Below are 18,466 nucleotides of genomic sequence, written 5' to 3' on the forward strand. Positions count from 1 at the left end.
TTTCACAAGGGAAGAGAGAAGCTGCTTTGCAAGAGACTATGTGTTGGGCCCTCACACTAATTCAGTGAGGATAAAAGCAAGGACACATTACAATGTTTAATAGCACAGCAACAGGAGGAGCAAAGAGAACCCTGATGTTTCCAGCTTAGGTGTCTTGATGGATGAGGCCACTAATAACAGGGATAGAGAATGAGCCAAGAGGAGCAGGTATGAACACAATAGATCTAAGTGTATTAAACTGCTATCTTTGAGGGATGTCAGTGGAGGGCCATCTAGTGGAAACATCTATCAACAGGCAAGTGGAATTTCAGGCCCAAGATGACAAAGATTATACTCTGACCCTGCAGAGACTTCAGGTCCAAAGGGGAGAACATGAGAATGCATAGAGGTGATGGTTGAAGCTATGACAATGGCTTTGAAAGCAACCAAAGAGAGGAGGAAAAGAGAGACCCAGAAGAAACGGTTAAAGGTTTGGTGCGGGCAGGAGTCAAATATCATGTAAGAATTTGAAACGATGTTTGAATAGAAACGTGATGCAGCAGTATGCTTATCAAATATGCTTTTATATAGACTAGGCTTTGTTAGGAAGTAAGAGTAGGGGAGACCTGGGGGTTAGGTTGAGCTACACATATGATAGAACTCCTTGATTGCAAGGCAAGACATTTATTTGCTAGTAAAAAAAAAAAAAAAGTAAAATGCTGCAGTTTGAATCTAACCCAAACAGCAGTGGATGTGATATAAGCCACAGATTGGAGCAGAGTAACACCTTACTAGGCTATGTTAAGCAAGTATAAAAAAGAAGGATATCTGATTTGTGTATATGTAAGCTCTCCTGCCCAAAGGAATGAAAACATAAATATTATTTTAAGACTTGGACATATACTACATGTAACAAAGTCACTATGAGGGAAGGAGAATGATGGGCACGATAGTCACTATTTTTTATTTGTTTAAAAGAAATCTTCTCAAGATACAAAATGATAGTTTCTGCATTGCTGAGAACTTAAGAACCCTGTATGCTAATGTGCCCTGCAGGCTCAGCCTGTAACCTAACTATTGTAGCTGCATTTGCAACTGAGCAGGGAAATACTGTATGTAAATGCTGAAAATGTTAAATCAGAGATGGTAGGGAAAGTGTCTGGTTGACAGTAACTGAGCAGTACATGCTTGCTCTCATTTTCCACAGTGAATGCTAGGCAGGAAACATTGTAATGCTTTGAAATGAGAAGCACGTTGCCTCTTATTTTTCTGTATGTTAAAGACATACTCTTGTTTTTAAAGTTGATTTATTTATTTATTTTGAGGCAGGGGGAGGGGCAGAGAGAGAGGGAGAGAGAAACCCAGAGTTTGCTCTGTCAGCATGGTGCCTGATGCAGGGCTCAATGTCACGAACCATGAGATCATGACGTGAGCCGAAATCAAGAATTGGATGCTTAACCAACTGAGCCACCCCAGCACCCAAAGACTCACTCTTAAGAAAGCACAAATGACCTGTGAAGAAGGGGAGCATAAAGATGATGAGGGGCCAAAAGAAGTGAGAGGAGTCTGGCTTTGACTCAGCCACTGCCAGAAGCTACATTACACTCTAAATGAATTACGTGCATTAAACTCATTTAATTTGTACAAGAATGCTCTATTACGATCCCATTTTATAGATGAGGAAACAAAGGCATAGAAAGAATAAGTAACTTATCTAAGGTCATACAGCTGGCATGCTACTGTTCTTAATTGTCATGCAAAACCATTTCTCAGTAAAGTCACTGTGCTGCTGAAGGAGCATGTAAACAATTCATCAGAAAAGCTGAAGCAAATAAAAATGAAGTACAAAGCTGTACAAATAATAGGAGGTTGAACCATATGAAACTGCTTGGGTCAAAATCACAGCATGTTGACAATTTCATTTGGCATAACCTAGCAAAAGGGGACACAGGAGTATCCAAAAGTGCATATTGAACATGTGGCAGTGTCAGACACTAGATACACTGACAAGTTAAAGATGAATAACATGACCCATGACTACAATCTCCCCTGGCTAAGTATGGGAGCTGAATATGTAAACAAGAATTACAATAGAATGGGATGCTTGCAGTAATCTAAGAATCAACGGTCCTCAACCCTGACTGAGCAATAGAATGATCTGTGACTACTTTATAATTGAAATCTCCCACCCAAGACAGTTCTGACCAATCTGCTGGGGTGGGTTTTTAAAAACCCTACAGGTAATAATCTCTGAAAATAAATGAACCGGAAACACTAGTAGGGACTTCAAAGGCCACAACAGCATACTTAGGAATTTCCCAGGCATTTGGGCCGTGACATAACAACGGGTGGACTGCAATGTTTCTTGACTGCTGTAAGATCCCAGGTCCCACTAACAAACTGATGAAAGCTGTGGATGTCTTTTACAGAAAGGTACCCAAGTGCACATGGAGTGGGAGGGTCATAGAGTTAGAAACAAACAAGTTAGAAACAAAAGAGAAACAGATAAGCATTCCTGGATAAGAGAGTATGGTTGAAAAAAATAAATAAACTTTAACACAGGAAGTATAAGAATAGGCCACATGTGGGTTTTTAAAAAAGCAAACTGCTGATTAAAGCTGACTTAGGATTTTAGAACAGGGAGAATATAGCCCCTTCTCCTTCAATGAGGTGGAGAGAATTGATGGCAACATGTGAAATGATCCTTAGCAAAACACATGGAGACAGGTGGCTAAAGTTATGGCAAAGACAGAGTGAGAAAGTTGTAGTGATAGAGCATATTTGCATTTATTAAGGAAACCATGAGAAAGATATAAAGTGGAGTAATGATCTTAATATGAGACTGTCTGGGATTTTTGAACTGCTGAAGTCTATCAATGTCCTTGTGCCAGAACCAGGAGAAATATTAACCAAGAACAGAGCAGGAAGAGAGAAGAAAAGGAAAGATAAACATTCATTATTCTGTGCTTTAAAAAAATGGAGGTAAACTTTTTCAAATTTTGGATATTTAAACATTGCTTCAGGTAAAATTATTATCTAATGAGAAAATGCCTTGTAAGAATTTTTAAAAAGGGTATGCTATAGTATGAGATTCCAACTTATGCAATTAAAAGTCCATGACTAGCCAAGTGTTTTTTTTTATTTATTTTTTTTTATTTAAATTTTTTTTTCAACATTTATTTATTTTTGGGACAGAGAGAGACAGAGCATGAACGGGGGAGGGGCAGAGAGAGAGGGAGACACAGAATCAGAAACAGGCTCCGAGCCATCAGCCCAGAGCCTGATGCGGGGCTCGAACTCACGGACCGCGAGATCGTGACCTGGCTGAAGTCGGACGCTTAACCGACTGCGCCACCCAGGCGCCCCTAGCCAAGTGTTTTTAGAGAGCCATAATGTCACTTCTGCCCCCAAATATTTCCTCTTCTGGCTTAAAATCTCCTTCATTACATCCATTAGTACCTTCTGCTCACCCTGAAAGCAGAGCTTTCAGAGTCTTTTCAGAGTCTTTACTGTGGCTATATTTCTAAAGTTCTTAACAAGCCCATGTTGAATACATTTTTTAAAAGATTTTATTTTAAAGTAATCTCTTTAAAATAAACTCCTATGTGGAGTTCAAACCCACAACCCCAAACCCCAAGATCAAGAATCTCATGCCCCACTGAGTCAGCCAGACACCCCTGAATACATCTTTTAAGTTTTATTTTTATTCCTTTGTTTCCTTTTTTTTTTTTTTTTGCTTCTCTAATCACCGGCATAGATAATTACTTCCTTCTAGGGCTCTCATCACCAGCCTCTCTCTCCCCTCACCACCTCTTCCTACAACATTCCTTTCTTTACTCACTCCTAATGCTATAGGAACACCCATTCTATTGACTTTATTATGAGTGAACAAGATTAGCCCCATGCGTACATTTCTCAAACACAGCAATACATAAGGTACAAATGGCATATTGCTATGTGCTTATTGTGTAAAAGCAATAATAGGGATGTTAGTTAGTGTTAACATTACAAGCAACGATACTGAATGCTTTATACTGCCTGTATGTATAGTACATAATGGATGTAAACTTTCCTTTGCATGAGTGTATCTGGCTACCATGTCCACTTACAGACGAAGATCGTTATTATGTACATTTGCATAATACTTGATGTACCAGTTGAAATTTTATCTCCACATACCTCTGTGGGAGTCTGTTGAGTCTTTTTTTCGGATTTTGGCAAATCTTTGCTTCCTCTTCTTTTTAAGGATAGCTGAAACAAAGCAGGGATGTATTTAGTTTGGCGAACTATCATTTTAACTCCATGTTATGTTTTTAAGTGTCTAATGTCATGTGACCAAGCCAAGCCAAATAAAAAGTGTTAGTTCAAAAATCATAAAGGGGGAAAAAACACCAAACCAGGTAGATTTTTTCTTTGGACTGGGAAATACTTCACAGTAGAAGAGTAAGTGGCAATCATCGAAACAATCTGAGGAAGCGCAGGAAATCTACCGTGGAGCTGCAGAGAACAACCTGGATAAAATTCAGACTGATGACCCAATATGCGATATATTCCAAATGAAAGCAAATCCTTGTTAGCATTCTACATCACCAAAGGGAGAAAAAAAAGAGGAATAGGGTATTTCCAGTCAAAGGTAGGTTTCTATAAGCTTGTAAAGACAAACTTTTACTGGGTTTGTGTAGAATTGGAACAATTTTACTCTTTCCTCACCACACATCTACGCAAACAAATACAACACACAGATACCCGTACAAATGTGTAGTATGTAGGGGATGGTTACAGTGAAATGGAGAGGACATGTTCTTTCTAAAGGAGCAGGCTGACTGGGTGACTCACTCGGTTAGGTGTCTCACTTTGATTTCGGCTCAGGTCGGGATCTCGCGGTTTGTGGGATCAAGCCCTGCATCAGGCTCCATGTTGATGGCACGGAGCCTGCTTGGGATTCTCTGTCCCTTGCTCTCTGCGCCTCTCTCTCCTGCCCCACTTGCATGCTCTCTCCCTTCTCTCTCTCAAAATAAATACATAAAGTTAAAAAAATAAAGGAGGAGGCTGAGTGGGAATTAGCTTCAGTTGATTGGTACAATACAGGAATGTGGGCTTTTCCTAGAGTAGCTAGGAATCTGGATTTTGTATTGGTTGGCCCTAACTGAAATTCAGACAAACAACACTTTGTAGGTCAAAAAATACATATCTAGTGCCAAATCCTTTCACGGAACAGCAATATATGATCTCTGGTACTCTGTTCCATTTCTCAGAACCAATATAATAAGAAGGGTCCTTCTGTATAAATAATAATCCATATGTATGAATACCTACCATATACCTAATATTGTACTGGATATCCAAATATCAACTAAATAGTACACTTATCATCAGGAAGCTCAGAATACACCATGGGAGACAGAGAAGCAAACAATTATACTGATTGGTACATGCCATGCTTTAGGTTCTGTGAAGCAGGGGCTTTGTCTTAGCGTGGCATCACCACTGTTAGGATGGTACTTCATCACAAGACAGAAATTGGGAAAAATATTTGCTGAACTAATGAACAAATATAAAATAGGAGGTTGTGAGGTCAAAGAGTAAGATGGGGACATAGAGCAAATATAAAGGCAGGAAAGGCTTCTCAAAAGAGGAGGCTTCATGAAATTTGCAAAGAACTTCAAATTACATTTTTCCCATGTTCCTTTCTAACCCATATGCAGTGTTCAATGTAGGCATATGTTCAGGCCCAGAAGACAGAGGCTGCATTGCTGCAACTGTTTTCATTCAGTATGAAATTTAAACTACAGAGCCGAATGAATGGCCTGTGTGCTTATTTCCACTTCTTTACAGAAAGATGCTATGTTGCTTGTATAATCTTAGAAACAAAAGCTGTGGGGACTGATTCGCCATAACCAAAAGTGGTTTACAAACCAATCAGCAAAAACAGTCCCAAGAAAACCCAAGAATATAGCAAGCTGAATTAGGGAATCCTGGAACAGTCTGCGTAGGGGCTACCTACAAAGAAGCACTCAAATTCACTTTATTAAATATTTACTGAATACTTTTATTTTGAATATATTTTTATACATTTATTAGTGTTTACTAATGCACTTCATAAGGTACCTGTGATACAATAATAATAAAACCAGCATGATCACTGCTTATTATGAGGTTCCTAATTTACCTGGTAAATGGTCTTTTCGGTCTGCAATTTACTACAGTGTGATGAAAGCAATGATAATGTAAAGATAATATTAACTGGCATCGACTGAGCACGAATTCATGTCAAACACTTTACATACATTATCTCAATTAATTCTTAAAACATCCCTTCAGGGGCGCCTGGGTGGCGCAGTCGGTTAAGCGTCCGACTTCAGCTAGGTCACGATCTCGCGGTCCGTGAGTTCGAGCCCCGCGTCGGGCTCTGGGCTGATGGCTCAGAGCCTGGAGCCTGTTTCCGATTCTGTGACTCCCTCTCTCTCTGCCCCTCCCCCGTTCATGCTCTGTCTCTCTCTGTCCCAAAAATAAATAAACGTTGAAAAAAAAAAATTTTTTAAAAATAAAAAAAAAAAAACATCCCTTCAATTTAACAAGCTCTCCAGGTGATCCTGAGGCATGATAAAGTTTGAGAAGCACTGGTCTGAAATCATTGCTTGATAAGTAGCAGAATCAGGTTTTGACCCAAGTCATTTTGATCTTTATTATACTAGATCATAAGGAGAAAGGCTTAAGTCATTCTGGGGAGGAGATGGTGTGGGGAGCTAAGGATAATTTCCAGAAAGAAGTAATATCTTATCTTGAATCTGGAAGAAGAGGAGTAAGCCAGTCAAAGAGAAGAGCAGAAAGGGTAGAGCAAAGCCTTCCATGTGGAAAAACCATTTCTGGGAAACAATTCAGTATGTCTGTAACAAAATGTAAGGAGAATAAATGATAGTGATGGCATGAGTCAGATCTTGAAGGATACTGAATAGGGTTGTTTCAAGAAAAAAGCGTCCATAATCAGACTGTCACAGAAGAAACAGACACACAAAAGTAGAAGTTCCAATGGCCATGAGGTAAAGGGCCATCATACAAGGGAAATGAGGGGAGGTATGTTCTAATTCTGAGAGCTTTTTGGAGGGGGTCTTTATTTTTCATTCATTCCATAGATATTTGTTGGGTTCTGGCATATAAATGATACTACATAGTTATACAAATATGACTGAGCAATATTTTATTCTCTTCCCCACCAAAGAGCTAACTTTACGATGGCTAAAAGCATGCAGATAATTAACTAAAACAGTAGACAGAATTAACTAAGGGCAATAAATGAAGAACAAAAGATCGAGAGGACAAAGAAGCAGATATGATCCCAGATCTGGAGAAACCAGAGGAAATCATCTAAGATGGCTGATCTTTGAAGGATGTACAAAATGTCAACAAACATAAAACCAAATAAAAGAAGAAGCAAAGAGTCAGGAGAATGGGTGTATCTTTATACATTCACTGCCTTTCTGACAAAAAGTAATGGAGGCAGAGGCACTACAGAGGTGAGGCAGAAGAAGGCACTTACAGGGCTGAGGTCAGCTTGTGGAGCTGAGAAATTTAGACTTTATCCTGTGGGCAATGTTAAAATGAGCCCTCTAAATTAATATAGAAGAAATGCTGAAACCAGGCCATCGTTTCCTAAGAGGCATTTTCTATTTTACTTTTATTTGAATAGCAATCAAGCAAGGTGTCAAACCCACAGCCCTGAAAAAAGATTTCTTCCTGAATAAAGGTACACAGCCTTTAAGGCGCCTCTAGTCCAAGTACCTTTAATAATCACATTTAAATGTTCAATAACTATTTCATCATCTTTTCATATTCCAGCAAGTTTTTATTAACTTTCTGACTCCAATAAAACAAAGATGAGGCTCATCTGGATAGGGAAAGTTGGAGAAATAATGTAAATCCAGTCTCTTTCTTGTGAGTATAAATTTTCATCATCTCCCCCTCGTCATCTGGGCACCTCTTCAGGGAAGCAGTTTGGGATGCTAGAACGAAATCTCACATTTCATCTTTGCTCTCGAAGTAGGCGCTTCCTACTAGAGAAATATGTTGAAAACATGTCTTGCCCATGTCTTAATTCTTTGCATTCCCTGCCCCAACTAGCCCAAAAGAGACTGCTGTTCTTTTTATCCATGTGAAGGCCAGGAATTCAAGACTTTTTCCCAAAAAGCATCTTTGCACAGCAATTATATAAAATGGGTTGTTTGTGTTCTAAACAAACAATTGTTTGTTTTGAGACTGCCCTTTTTCCTCGGTTGAAATTCGGTCCGCTTCTTAATAGGTAGCATCTTGATGTTCTCAGCGATTAAACAACCTGTCTGAAATATATAAAAGTCTCCTATGTATTTGATAAAATTAAAGAGATCCATTTGTACAGTGATGAAATCAAGAAGGAAACTGTAACTATATTAATATCTAGGATTTATGAGCACTAAATGTCTGCTGTGCACATTTCTAATTGCTTAGTATGTAAGTACTCATTTGATCTTGCAACCGTCTTAGGAGTTTGGCACCATTATCTGAAGCACACCAAGGAAAAATCATCAGCTAGTAAGTGGCTGAATCCCGAGGTAAGTTACCAGCTTCAGAGCTCTTGTTCTGAACAATGACGTTACAATGTTCCTCCAAAGGAAGAAAAGTACAGGACTCTATTATTTCTGAGCATATTCTTCTCTATGCTATTCCACCACTGCTGCATGGGCTTGGGGCACTAGTTTACATACATTACACACAATCAATGTATTTTTCTATTTTTAAAAATTTTTTTTCAACGTTTATTTATTTTTTGGGACAGAGAGAGACAGAGCATGAACAGGGGAGGGGCAGAGAGAGAGAGACACACAGAATCGGAAACAGGCTCCAGGCTCTGAGCCATCAGCCCAGAGCCTGACGCGGGGCTTGAACTCACGGACCGCAAGATCGTGACCTGGCTGAAGTCGGGCGCTTAACCGACTGCGCCACCCAGGCGCCCCGTATTTTTCTATTTTTAACATAGGAGTCACCAGAAGTGACATACACACTCATTAATTCTCACAGTTGTCCTATAAATATTGCGACTTAGGGCAACATTGGGAAGGAGAAATGGGGATTACCAATTTAAGACTGGGGGAAACCTGAAAGAAGCAGGAACTTGGCTTTGCTATTGTCTGAATGTTTACGTCCCCCCCCACCCCCATCCAAATTCCTATCTTGAAATCCTCATGTCCAATGTGATGGCATTTGGAGATGGGGCCTTTGGGAGGTGCTTAGGTCATAAGGGGATGGATGGGTCATGGATGGGATTAGTGCCCTTACCAAAAGAGACTCAGAGAGCACCCCAGTCCTTTCTGTCCAGTGAGCATACAAGTCTGCAACCTAGAAGAGGGCCCTCACCTGGCCATGCAGGCATCCTGATATCAGACTTCCAGGATCCAGAACTGTGAGAAATAAATTTCTGTCATTTATAAGCCACCCAGTATGTGGTGCTTTGTTATAGCAGCTGAAATGAACTAAAACAGGCTTCATCCCATTTTGAAGGGGAACAGGAGAGGCTCTAGGAGTCCTCCCTCCTTCCATCCTATTATATCCTGGATGCCTACCAGAGAGTCTTGCAGAGGATAGACTGGCAAGAGTGCCCAGAGATCTTGCTCACAAACATTCTCCACCATCTCCCTTAAAAGGGTGAAGCAGGATCCCAAGCTCTATACGAAGACAGGATCTTGGGGCCCAAAAGGAATGTGGGTGAAAGAAGTGAGCTAGGATTATCCGGTCGTGCCATTCTGTGCAAAGTCTCCCAGCAGTTTTCCACCTCACTCAGTATCAGAGCCATGCTTTACTAAGGCACAGGAGACCTCAATTACACACTGGATTTATCCCGGTAATGTTTTAAAAAGACTTCACCAGACTTCAACCAAGACCAATTAAAATATTTCACTGTTAGGCCCAGGCATTTTTTTTTTTTCCCCAAAGTTCCCACGGTGAGTACAGTGTGCTCTGAGAATCACTGTTCTGCTCCACGCAGACCCTCCGTCACCTCCTCCAAACAAGCTCTTCGGCCTCATCTGCCGCCACTCTCCTCCCCTGCTTTCCTTGCTCTAGTGTCACCAACATCCTTGCGGTTCCTCAGACATGCCAAGCATGCTCCAAAGAGGGGCCTTTCCTCTGCCTACAAGCACTCTTCCTTCCTACACTCCCATATCCACCCCAGCAACTCCTTCGGGGTCCCTAATCAGAGTCCTTCCCCAACCATTTCATACAAAACAACACATAACTCCATACAAAATACCTCCTCTAGTCTCTTGCTCCATGCACTGCTTGTCGGCCTAACCTCGCTTTATTTTTCTCCATAGCTCCTTTCACCATCTGACTTGTGTATTCGATTCATGCCTATCTCCTCATTCTGCAACATGAGCTCCACCCACGCAGGAACTATGTGTTGTTCCTTACAGCTCCGGCTCTAAGAAATATACCTGGTATGAAGTAGTTGCTCAGACAGCATCAACTGAATGCAGAGACGACCACTTAGACCTGGTTTCTTACATACTTGTTTTCAAAGCATTCGAATCCAAGAAGTTGGTGGAAGGTTAAAACAAAGAAATAAAAGTCCAAAGTTCCATTTAAAGCTTATAAAAATAAAACTTTTCAATAGAAAAAACCTAAAGAGCAAAACTGTATGAGCTGAAAAGTATTTAAAATGGGACATACGATATACCTTCACGGCGCTCTAATATTTTTCTTGATTTTTACCAATCCCACTTTCCCCGGTGTCAAAAATGAAGATTTTGGCTCTCAAATTCATTTTGTAAAGGATACCTGATACCAACATTCTTTGGTTTTGTAGCCGATTTTGTGGTTTCTACTCAGCAGCTCCTCTCACACAGTTTGTCTTCTGGTGCTGACCTTCAAAGTCTCCAGAGCCTTGGCTTCAAGCCCAGGTCTCCAAGTTGCTTTCTAAAGTGCCTTCTCTTTGCTCTCACTCATGGAAGGACCAAGTCAATGACTCTCCCACTCTTTCCCTTTTCCTCACCTTGGAGAAACACCAAGGTGAATATTCACCAATGTGAATATTCTGATGTGAACTAAGTTATTTTCCGTGTTATCTAACTCACCAAGAGTTTACAAAAAATAGTCTGGAAATTATCGGCATAAAGGCACCTAACCTTTGGGTTCCAACCACTGTCTATTATACGTTAGACTTAAGACTTACATTAGTGATTAAGGTTTTCCACAGTAAGACTGTTCACAAAACTAGTTGTATTTTTCCCTTTCCAGTAGGCAGTCCATTTGCAATGTGCCCCATTAAGAGGCAGAGTCTCTTTCCGTGGCTCTTCAAACAGGGCTGGACTTGGGACTTGTTTGGAGTAATAAAATATGGCAGGAGTAAAATGTGGTAGGAGAGGTGACGCTGACGCTACCCTCAAGAGACGCTTGCACACTCTGCTCACTGTTATCTTGGACACACGCTGCCCCATGTGATAAGCCTGGGTGGAACAGTTTGCTGGATGGAAAGAGTCACATGGCCTAGTTATTCCCACTGACCTGGACGATAGTCAGCAAACTTCCAGAGGCAGAGCCTCTGAGCTGACAGCTGGCCAAAAGTCAATGCCAGGACCCAACTGAGACCACAATAATCCATATAGAGGACCATAGAATTATGGAAATAAATGGCTGTTGTTTTAAGCCACTAAATTTTGGGGTGGTTTGTTACAAAGCAAAAGTGGATACGTTTATCAACTATGTTTCACCATTGGAATTGAAAAAGCTCCAGGTGATATTTATGAAAGAAAAAAAAAATCCCTTATTCAAATTCCAGAAAAGCAAATGGCCCATATAAAAGGTCAAGAAAAAGAGTAGAAGTGGATTATCAAACACAGGAACTAATAAAGCTCAATGTACTTTCCTTGTTTTTATTTTTCCCCTGCCTTTGACAATATTTTGATTCCATAAAGTATTTTTTAATAAAACTGAGCTTTAAATAAATTGTTATAAAAGGTCACCTTTCAGTTCTATACTGCAGATGCTTCTTTTAATAAAAGTAGGTGTTCAATTAGCACCAAAGGTGTGATAGGAGTTAAAAGCTAATAAAGTTCATCCTAACAGTCAAGTTTATTACACAGTCTGTCTCGGCACATTTCTGAAGTATTTTTTCCATTTGAACTTAGCTTTTATTCTTCCTTTTAAGGAAGAAGTGATGTATAACATTTACAGTGCTTCCCTAGATCTAGGTTTCTTAAATATATCTGTCAATTCCACTAAAACTAAAGTTTTATCAAATTGTTTGTTCTTTTGTTTGTATAGCTTTCCCAGGCATGGGAAGAAAAATAACTTTAATTTTAAAAGACTTTCTACTTAAGCCAATTTACAGAATAGAAACATAAAGCATTTAAAGGAAGCTGTACCCCGACAATCCTTAATTGTAACGTAAGGATTAGATTTTGCAAATTTCTAATGATTGTTAGTTAAGAAGACCAGAATTCAGAAAAGAACAGAATGGAGAAGAGAGTAAAAGAAAGAAACCATTAAGTCATTTATTCCAAGAAACAACGTTGGAAGATTCAGAAAAGGAAACTGATCAACAGTTTAAATCCGGAATTTGTTCCTATAAGATACTAATAAATTTAAAAAGCTGTGCACTTTTCATTCTTAGGAAAGATAGTGATCCCCTTCTGCATGTTCACACAGAGGTACGTGTCACAGAGGTGGAGAGATAGATCTGGCATACAGAAGTGTATATCATGGAGGCGGAGCCCCAGTTCTGCAGGAATAAATCAACCTTCTTCTGCCAGGAGGTTATCTCCTTTTCTATCCTACAAGCCCATTCCTATCTTCCGAGTTATGAAGCTTCCAAACCTTGTGTTTTTCTTGTTGTTGTTCATGTTTTTACCTCCAGTGAATGCCTAAATGAACACTTTTAAAAGCTGGAAAAGCTCCTTTTCTTGCTGTAAAACTTTAAACCAGTGCCAGATTTGTCTTAGTTATTTTATTTTTAAGTAAAAGAATCCACTAAGTTTTCCTTTCCTTGACTCCTTCACCTTTCTCCCTTTGTACTAAGGTAGATATCTACAGCAGAGGTCAGGTTGACTAGAGAGTTGTATAAATTCTTTATTTCTAGGGAATACTAATGAGTGAACTTTGCAGAGCATGCTAGGAAGCCAGGCTACCAATGAAAGAGAAACATTTGAATCTTTTTGTCTTTTTAAGAATCAGGATTATCTCAGGGCCACATGGCTTTGAATGGCTCTAGAGCTGCACAGTATCTTTCTTTCATGAAAGTCATTGTTTGGTACGAATAATTACTTTGGAACTCTTCTGCTTTTTTCCTAGCATATTGCTTGCTAATAGTGCTTCAATGTTTTTACATTGGAACTCACTTTCCATGATTAGTAAGTACAGTGAAATTCAGGTAAGCCAGTAACTTGAAGAGCAAAATATTGAATTTAATCCTAGGAAGTTAATTTTGAATTTAATCCCAGAAATATTAGAGAGAGAGAGAGAGAGAGAGAGAGAGAGAGAGAGAGAGAGAGAGAAATGGAGGTTCATTATTTAATGGGATGTGGTTACTATAGAACCAGAGGAAGTGAACTTGGAAGGAAGCTGGAGTTCATATTGTAATAGTTGGGTCTTATAAAAAACTTTTTTTTGAAAAATATCCCTTTTAAAAGTTAGGTTTGGACCCAATAAGGGCACCTAGCTGGCTCAGTCAGTAGAGCACGCAACCCTTAATCTCAGGGTCGTGAGTTCAAGCCCACGTTGGGCATAGAACCAATAACTGCTTGTTATCCATTGTGTGCTTCATACCATATGATCAAAACAACTCCTGGATCCTTAGGAAGACTTAGTCTTTGTATTCTCTGAGCTACTGTAGGACCCCCAAGAGGCTCAAGGCTACTGTTGAGAGAGTTTCTTTTTTTTTTTTTTTAATTTTTTTTAACGTTTATTTATTTTTGAGACAGAGAGAGACAGAGCATGAATGGGGGAGGGTCAGAGAGAGAGGGAGACACAGAATCTGAAACAGGCTCCAGGCTCTGAGCAGTCAGCACAGAGCCCAACGCGGGTCTCGAACTCACGGACTACGAGATCGTGACCTGAGCCAAAGTCAGACGCTCAACCGACTGAGCCACCCAGGTGCCCCAAGAGAGTTTCTAATATAAGAAACTCTCACATCATTGTAGAAACCCTATTTTGGAGCAGGGTATAGGTTGTTAGTGGGTCTTCCAAATTATGATAGTAAACTGATCCCAAAGTAAGACCAGCTTGCTTTTAAAAAGCAGACAACATAATAATAAATGCTTCTCTGCTATTCGTATCATATATTACACTTGGATAGGAGCCATGCAAATGCCTCAGAAAGTCTCACACAAGCAATAGATTTAGGACACAAAGCTTTCCGAGTTGAGTTTATTTTTTTAAATCTGAAAGCCTGGTTAATCACTTTTGAAATAATATTTGTTAAAAAATTATTTTATGCCTTAAACCCTTAATCCACAATATAGTATACTTACTTAGTATACTTACTAAGCTATGAATATCTTCAGCAAATACAAAGCTTTATATTCACTTCTAATTTGCTATAGCTCATGAATTGATTTCTAAGCACCATTGCATTTGGCAGCTAAAATGCATTTAGAAAATTATGGCTCTGTAGTGGTAGCAAGTCTTTATGGCCTTTTTCTATAATGACTCGAAGGGGGGAAACCTGCAGCCAGCATTTATAAGTTGAAATAATGATTTGTCCTCTCTTTTTTATATGGTGTCTCAATACCTTCTACCTTATTAATACAGAAGATTTTGTTCAGAATCTTGTGAGAAATATGCATAAAGTGCATTACAATTGTAACTGAAGTGGCAGGATGCTAAGGGGTGAGTACTTAGGTACTTTAAAATGATTCTTTCTACACATTTAAGATATTTTATGATGAAATTTTAAAGGTCAGAATTCTCCATCATTCCTGAAATGTACTGAAAAGGAGCAGATGTAAATTTATGGAATAATTCCTACACTAGGTTAAAAGGTGACAGCCCATAGTTGTGCCTTAAAAATTTTGGAATTAGTTGCCAATTTTTAAAATGTGGACAATTTACATTTTAAAAATCAAGATCTCCAGTTGTGCTTGAAAAATCTGAAGGTCTGGTAAAGTTAGGTCTGATTATGGCATGACATCCTCGGGTTGGAACTAAATACTAAGACATACAATATCCAGTTTGCTCCATCACTCTTAATAAAGCAGCTTCCCTCATTTATATAACCTGCTTGGCCCTCCAGTGGCAGTGGACCTGGACCACTAACGTCACATATGTGAAAGGTGACTAAGAAAAGCAATCTTCCATTCAGCATCCTACAGGAATCCTTTATATACCACCTAGTCTTTTTTTGTGCTTTTCCAGGAGCTGGGCTTCTACATGTGGCAAGTCACCCAATTCCTTTACAAATGGCTCTGATGGATAAAATGTCTGTATTTTGATCCCAAATCTACTTAAATTAAAAATCACTTAAAGTGATTCAAAGAATAAATCTACCTTTCCTTCTATATTAAATCCCTTCAAACATTAGAAGAGAGTGATCACATGTCAAGTATTTTCTTCTTCAGGTTATACATATTCAGTAAAACCTTGGTGTGTGAGCATAATTCATTCCAGAAACATGCTTGTAATCCAAAGCACTTGTATATCAAAGTGAATTTCAAGAACCATTGGTTCAGTTGTGATCATGTGATGTTTGGCCTCATGTACTACTCGTATTGAAAGACATGGCTCGTTTATCAAGTTAAAATTTATTAGAAATGTTTGCTAGTTGCAGAACACTCGCAGAACAAGTTACTTGCAATCCAAGATTTTACTCTATGTGTGTCTGTGTGTGTGTATGTATCTATGTATGTGTATATATCTATATGTACACACATACATAAATACTGCATGTATATACATATATATACACACATATATATACATGTATATATATACATATACATATATAAACACACTCTCTAGTTCTTTTTTTTCATGGTTTTTTTTTTTTTTTGAGAGAGAGACAGAGTGCAAGCGGGGGAGGGGCAGAGAGAGAGGGAGTCACAGAATCTAAAGTAGGCTGCTGACTCTGAGCTGTCAGCACAGAGCTCCATGTGGGGCTCAAACCCACAAACCACGAGATCATGACCTGAGCCAAAGTTGGACGCTTAACCAACTGAGCCACCCAGGCGCCCCACTCCCCAGTTCTTTTAAGCATTCATCATATGACATGATCTCACATATAACTTTTGGTCAATGAAACTCCCTTCGCCTCTTTTTGTGTAAATAGCTATATTTCTATCCTTTTGTATTTGTGTAAATTAAAAAAAAATCACATTATAGGACCTCCACATTTATTCATATAAATTTCATCTTATTAATGTGCACTCTCTTATGTTGACATCATTCTGATTGTCTTTGCCTGTATCTTTTTTTTTTTTTAATTTTACTTATTTTTGAGACAGAGAGAGACAGAGCATGAACGGGGGAGGGTCAGAGAGAGGGAGAATTTGAATCTGAAACAGGCTCCAGGCTCTGAGCTGTCAGCACAGAGCCCGATGCAGGGCTCGAACTCACGGACCGCGAGATCATGACCTGAGCCGAAGTCGGCCGCTTAACCAACTGAGCCACCCAGGCGCCCCTGCCTGTATCTTTCTTGATTGCTACTAAGGAGGATTCCACTTAGATATGCTTTAGAGTATAATAGGTATTTATGACATAGTTGAAATAATGTGCAAACAAATGGCATAAGAAGAAAGACTAAGTTTAAAAAAAAGAAGACTGAGTTAATTTCTTTTAACGAATTTATGAAAACATGAAAATATTTATGACTAAAGCATGACAATCACAGTCTTTATAGTCTCTCTGATGTGCCAAGAAAATAAAAATCATGAATAAAGTATGATTACAAGAGTTTTCTCTGCAACTCTTAAATTGATTAAAAGAAAAATCTTGTTTCCATGGTTTAATTCAGTGACAATGAACTATTTCTGGGAACTGGCCCTTTTCCATTTTTAAGGACAGAGAAAGTAAGGGCAGAAGTAATTGGTTTAATAAAAAAAAACCCACAGAGTATGTTTTAAAAAGCTTCATCCGAAGCCAGACATAATAGACATATATTGTAAGATTCCATTTATATGAAATGACTAGAAAAAGCAAATCAATAGATATAGGAAAAAACTGAACCCAAGCTCTTAAAATCAAATAATACATCCATGGAGTGTGTTTTGTGTTTATGTGTAGGTTCACATTCATAGAGCAAACGAGTATGAGTATGTGTGCATGTCTATGTGCATATGTGAATATATGTATATATGTGTTGGAACATACATGTGTGTATACGTATGTGTTTTAGGTCCTGGAAGGAATTTCAGCATATCTTAAACACTGCTCAGTGGATTATAAAACACAGGGACAAACAGAATCTCAGCAACTTCTATCTATATACCATACAATTTGAAACCTATTATAGACATCACTAGAGAACACATACTCATTGAAATGTTACAATCTGCTTTTACTTCATAATAAGAGGTACTGTAATATCCTTTGGAACTGTATTGTATTTGACCAAATTAGTTCATTTTAAAGTAATTTTGGAATAAATGGACAATCACTAGATTTCTGAAATTTGAATTTGAACAAAAACAAGGACCATACTCTAGGCTAAGTAAATCTACTTAGTCCCTTGATACAATCCTAAAGGATAGACACATGTGGACATGCATCTTTTTTAGACATGAGAACAACTTAACAGCTACACACATAGTAGTGCCTTTATAAATAATAAATAAGTACCTACCTAGGGGGAATACACACATGAATATAAGAGCATGAGATATAAATGGAATAAAAATAAAATATTCCATATATTAAGGAAGTTATGGATAGGAATCACAGATGAACCAGATTCATTTCTTAAGGTATTATTATTTTTTAACTTTCTTTTTTCTCATGTTTATTTCTTTAGTTTTGAGAGAGAGACAGCACAAGTGGGGGAGGGGCAGAGAGAGAGAGGGAGACACAGAATTCAAAGCAGGCTCCAGGCTCCGAGCTGTCAGCACAGAGCCCAATGCGGGGCTTGAACCCACGAACTGTGAGATCATGACCTGAGCCACAGGCGGATGCTTAACAGACTAAGTGCTCCCTCAGGTATTATTTTTTAAAGAAAACCTACCATTTACATTGCTGGCCAATTAGAAAGAATTTAGGGTGAATATAAGGGTGCCTGGGTGGCTCAGTTGGTTAAGTGGCTGACTTTGGCTCAGTTCATGATCTTGGGGTTCATGGGTTCAAGCCCATGGGTTTGAGCCCCACATCGTGCTATCTGCTGTCAGCATGGGGCCTACTTCAGACCCTCCTCTTCCCTCTCTCTTTCTCTCTCTCTCTCTCTCTCAAAAATAAATAAAACATTAAAAAAAAGAATTTTGGCCAAATATAACACAAATTTATCACTTTCTCTCTACTAAGATATACTTGAACACAAAGA

At 38.9% G+C, this 18,466-nt stretch overlaps 1 protein-coding gene across 2 annotated transcripts in view; it reads right to left on the reverse strand.

Moving 5' to 3' along the window:
- SOGA3 (SOGA family member 3) overlaps positions 1-18,466 on the reverse strand; it is a 61,553-nt gene that overhangs the window by 23,940 nt on the left and 19,147 nt on the right. For both annotated transcript variants that reach the window (XM_032593240.1, XM_032593239.1), the window contains exon 4: positions 4,159-4,230. In XM_032593240.1, coding sequence (XP_032449131.1) covers positions 4,159-4,230 — 72 coding nt within the window. The remainder of the gene's footprint in view (positions 1-4,158; positions 4,231-18,466) is intronic.

Source organism: Lynx canadensis, chromosome B2 (genome assembly GCF_007474595.2).
Source record: "Lynx canadensis isolate LIC74 chromosome B2, mLynCan4.pri.v2, whole genome shotgun sequence".
NCBI classification, from domain to species: Eukaryota; Metazoa; Chordata; class Mammalia; order Carnivora; family Felidae; genus Lynx; species Lynx canadensis.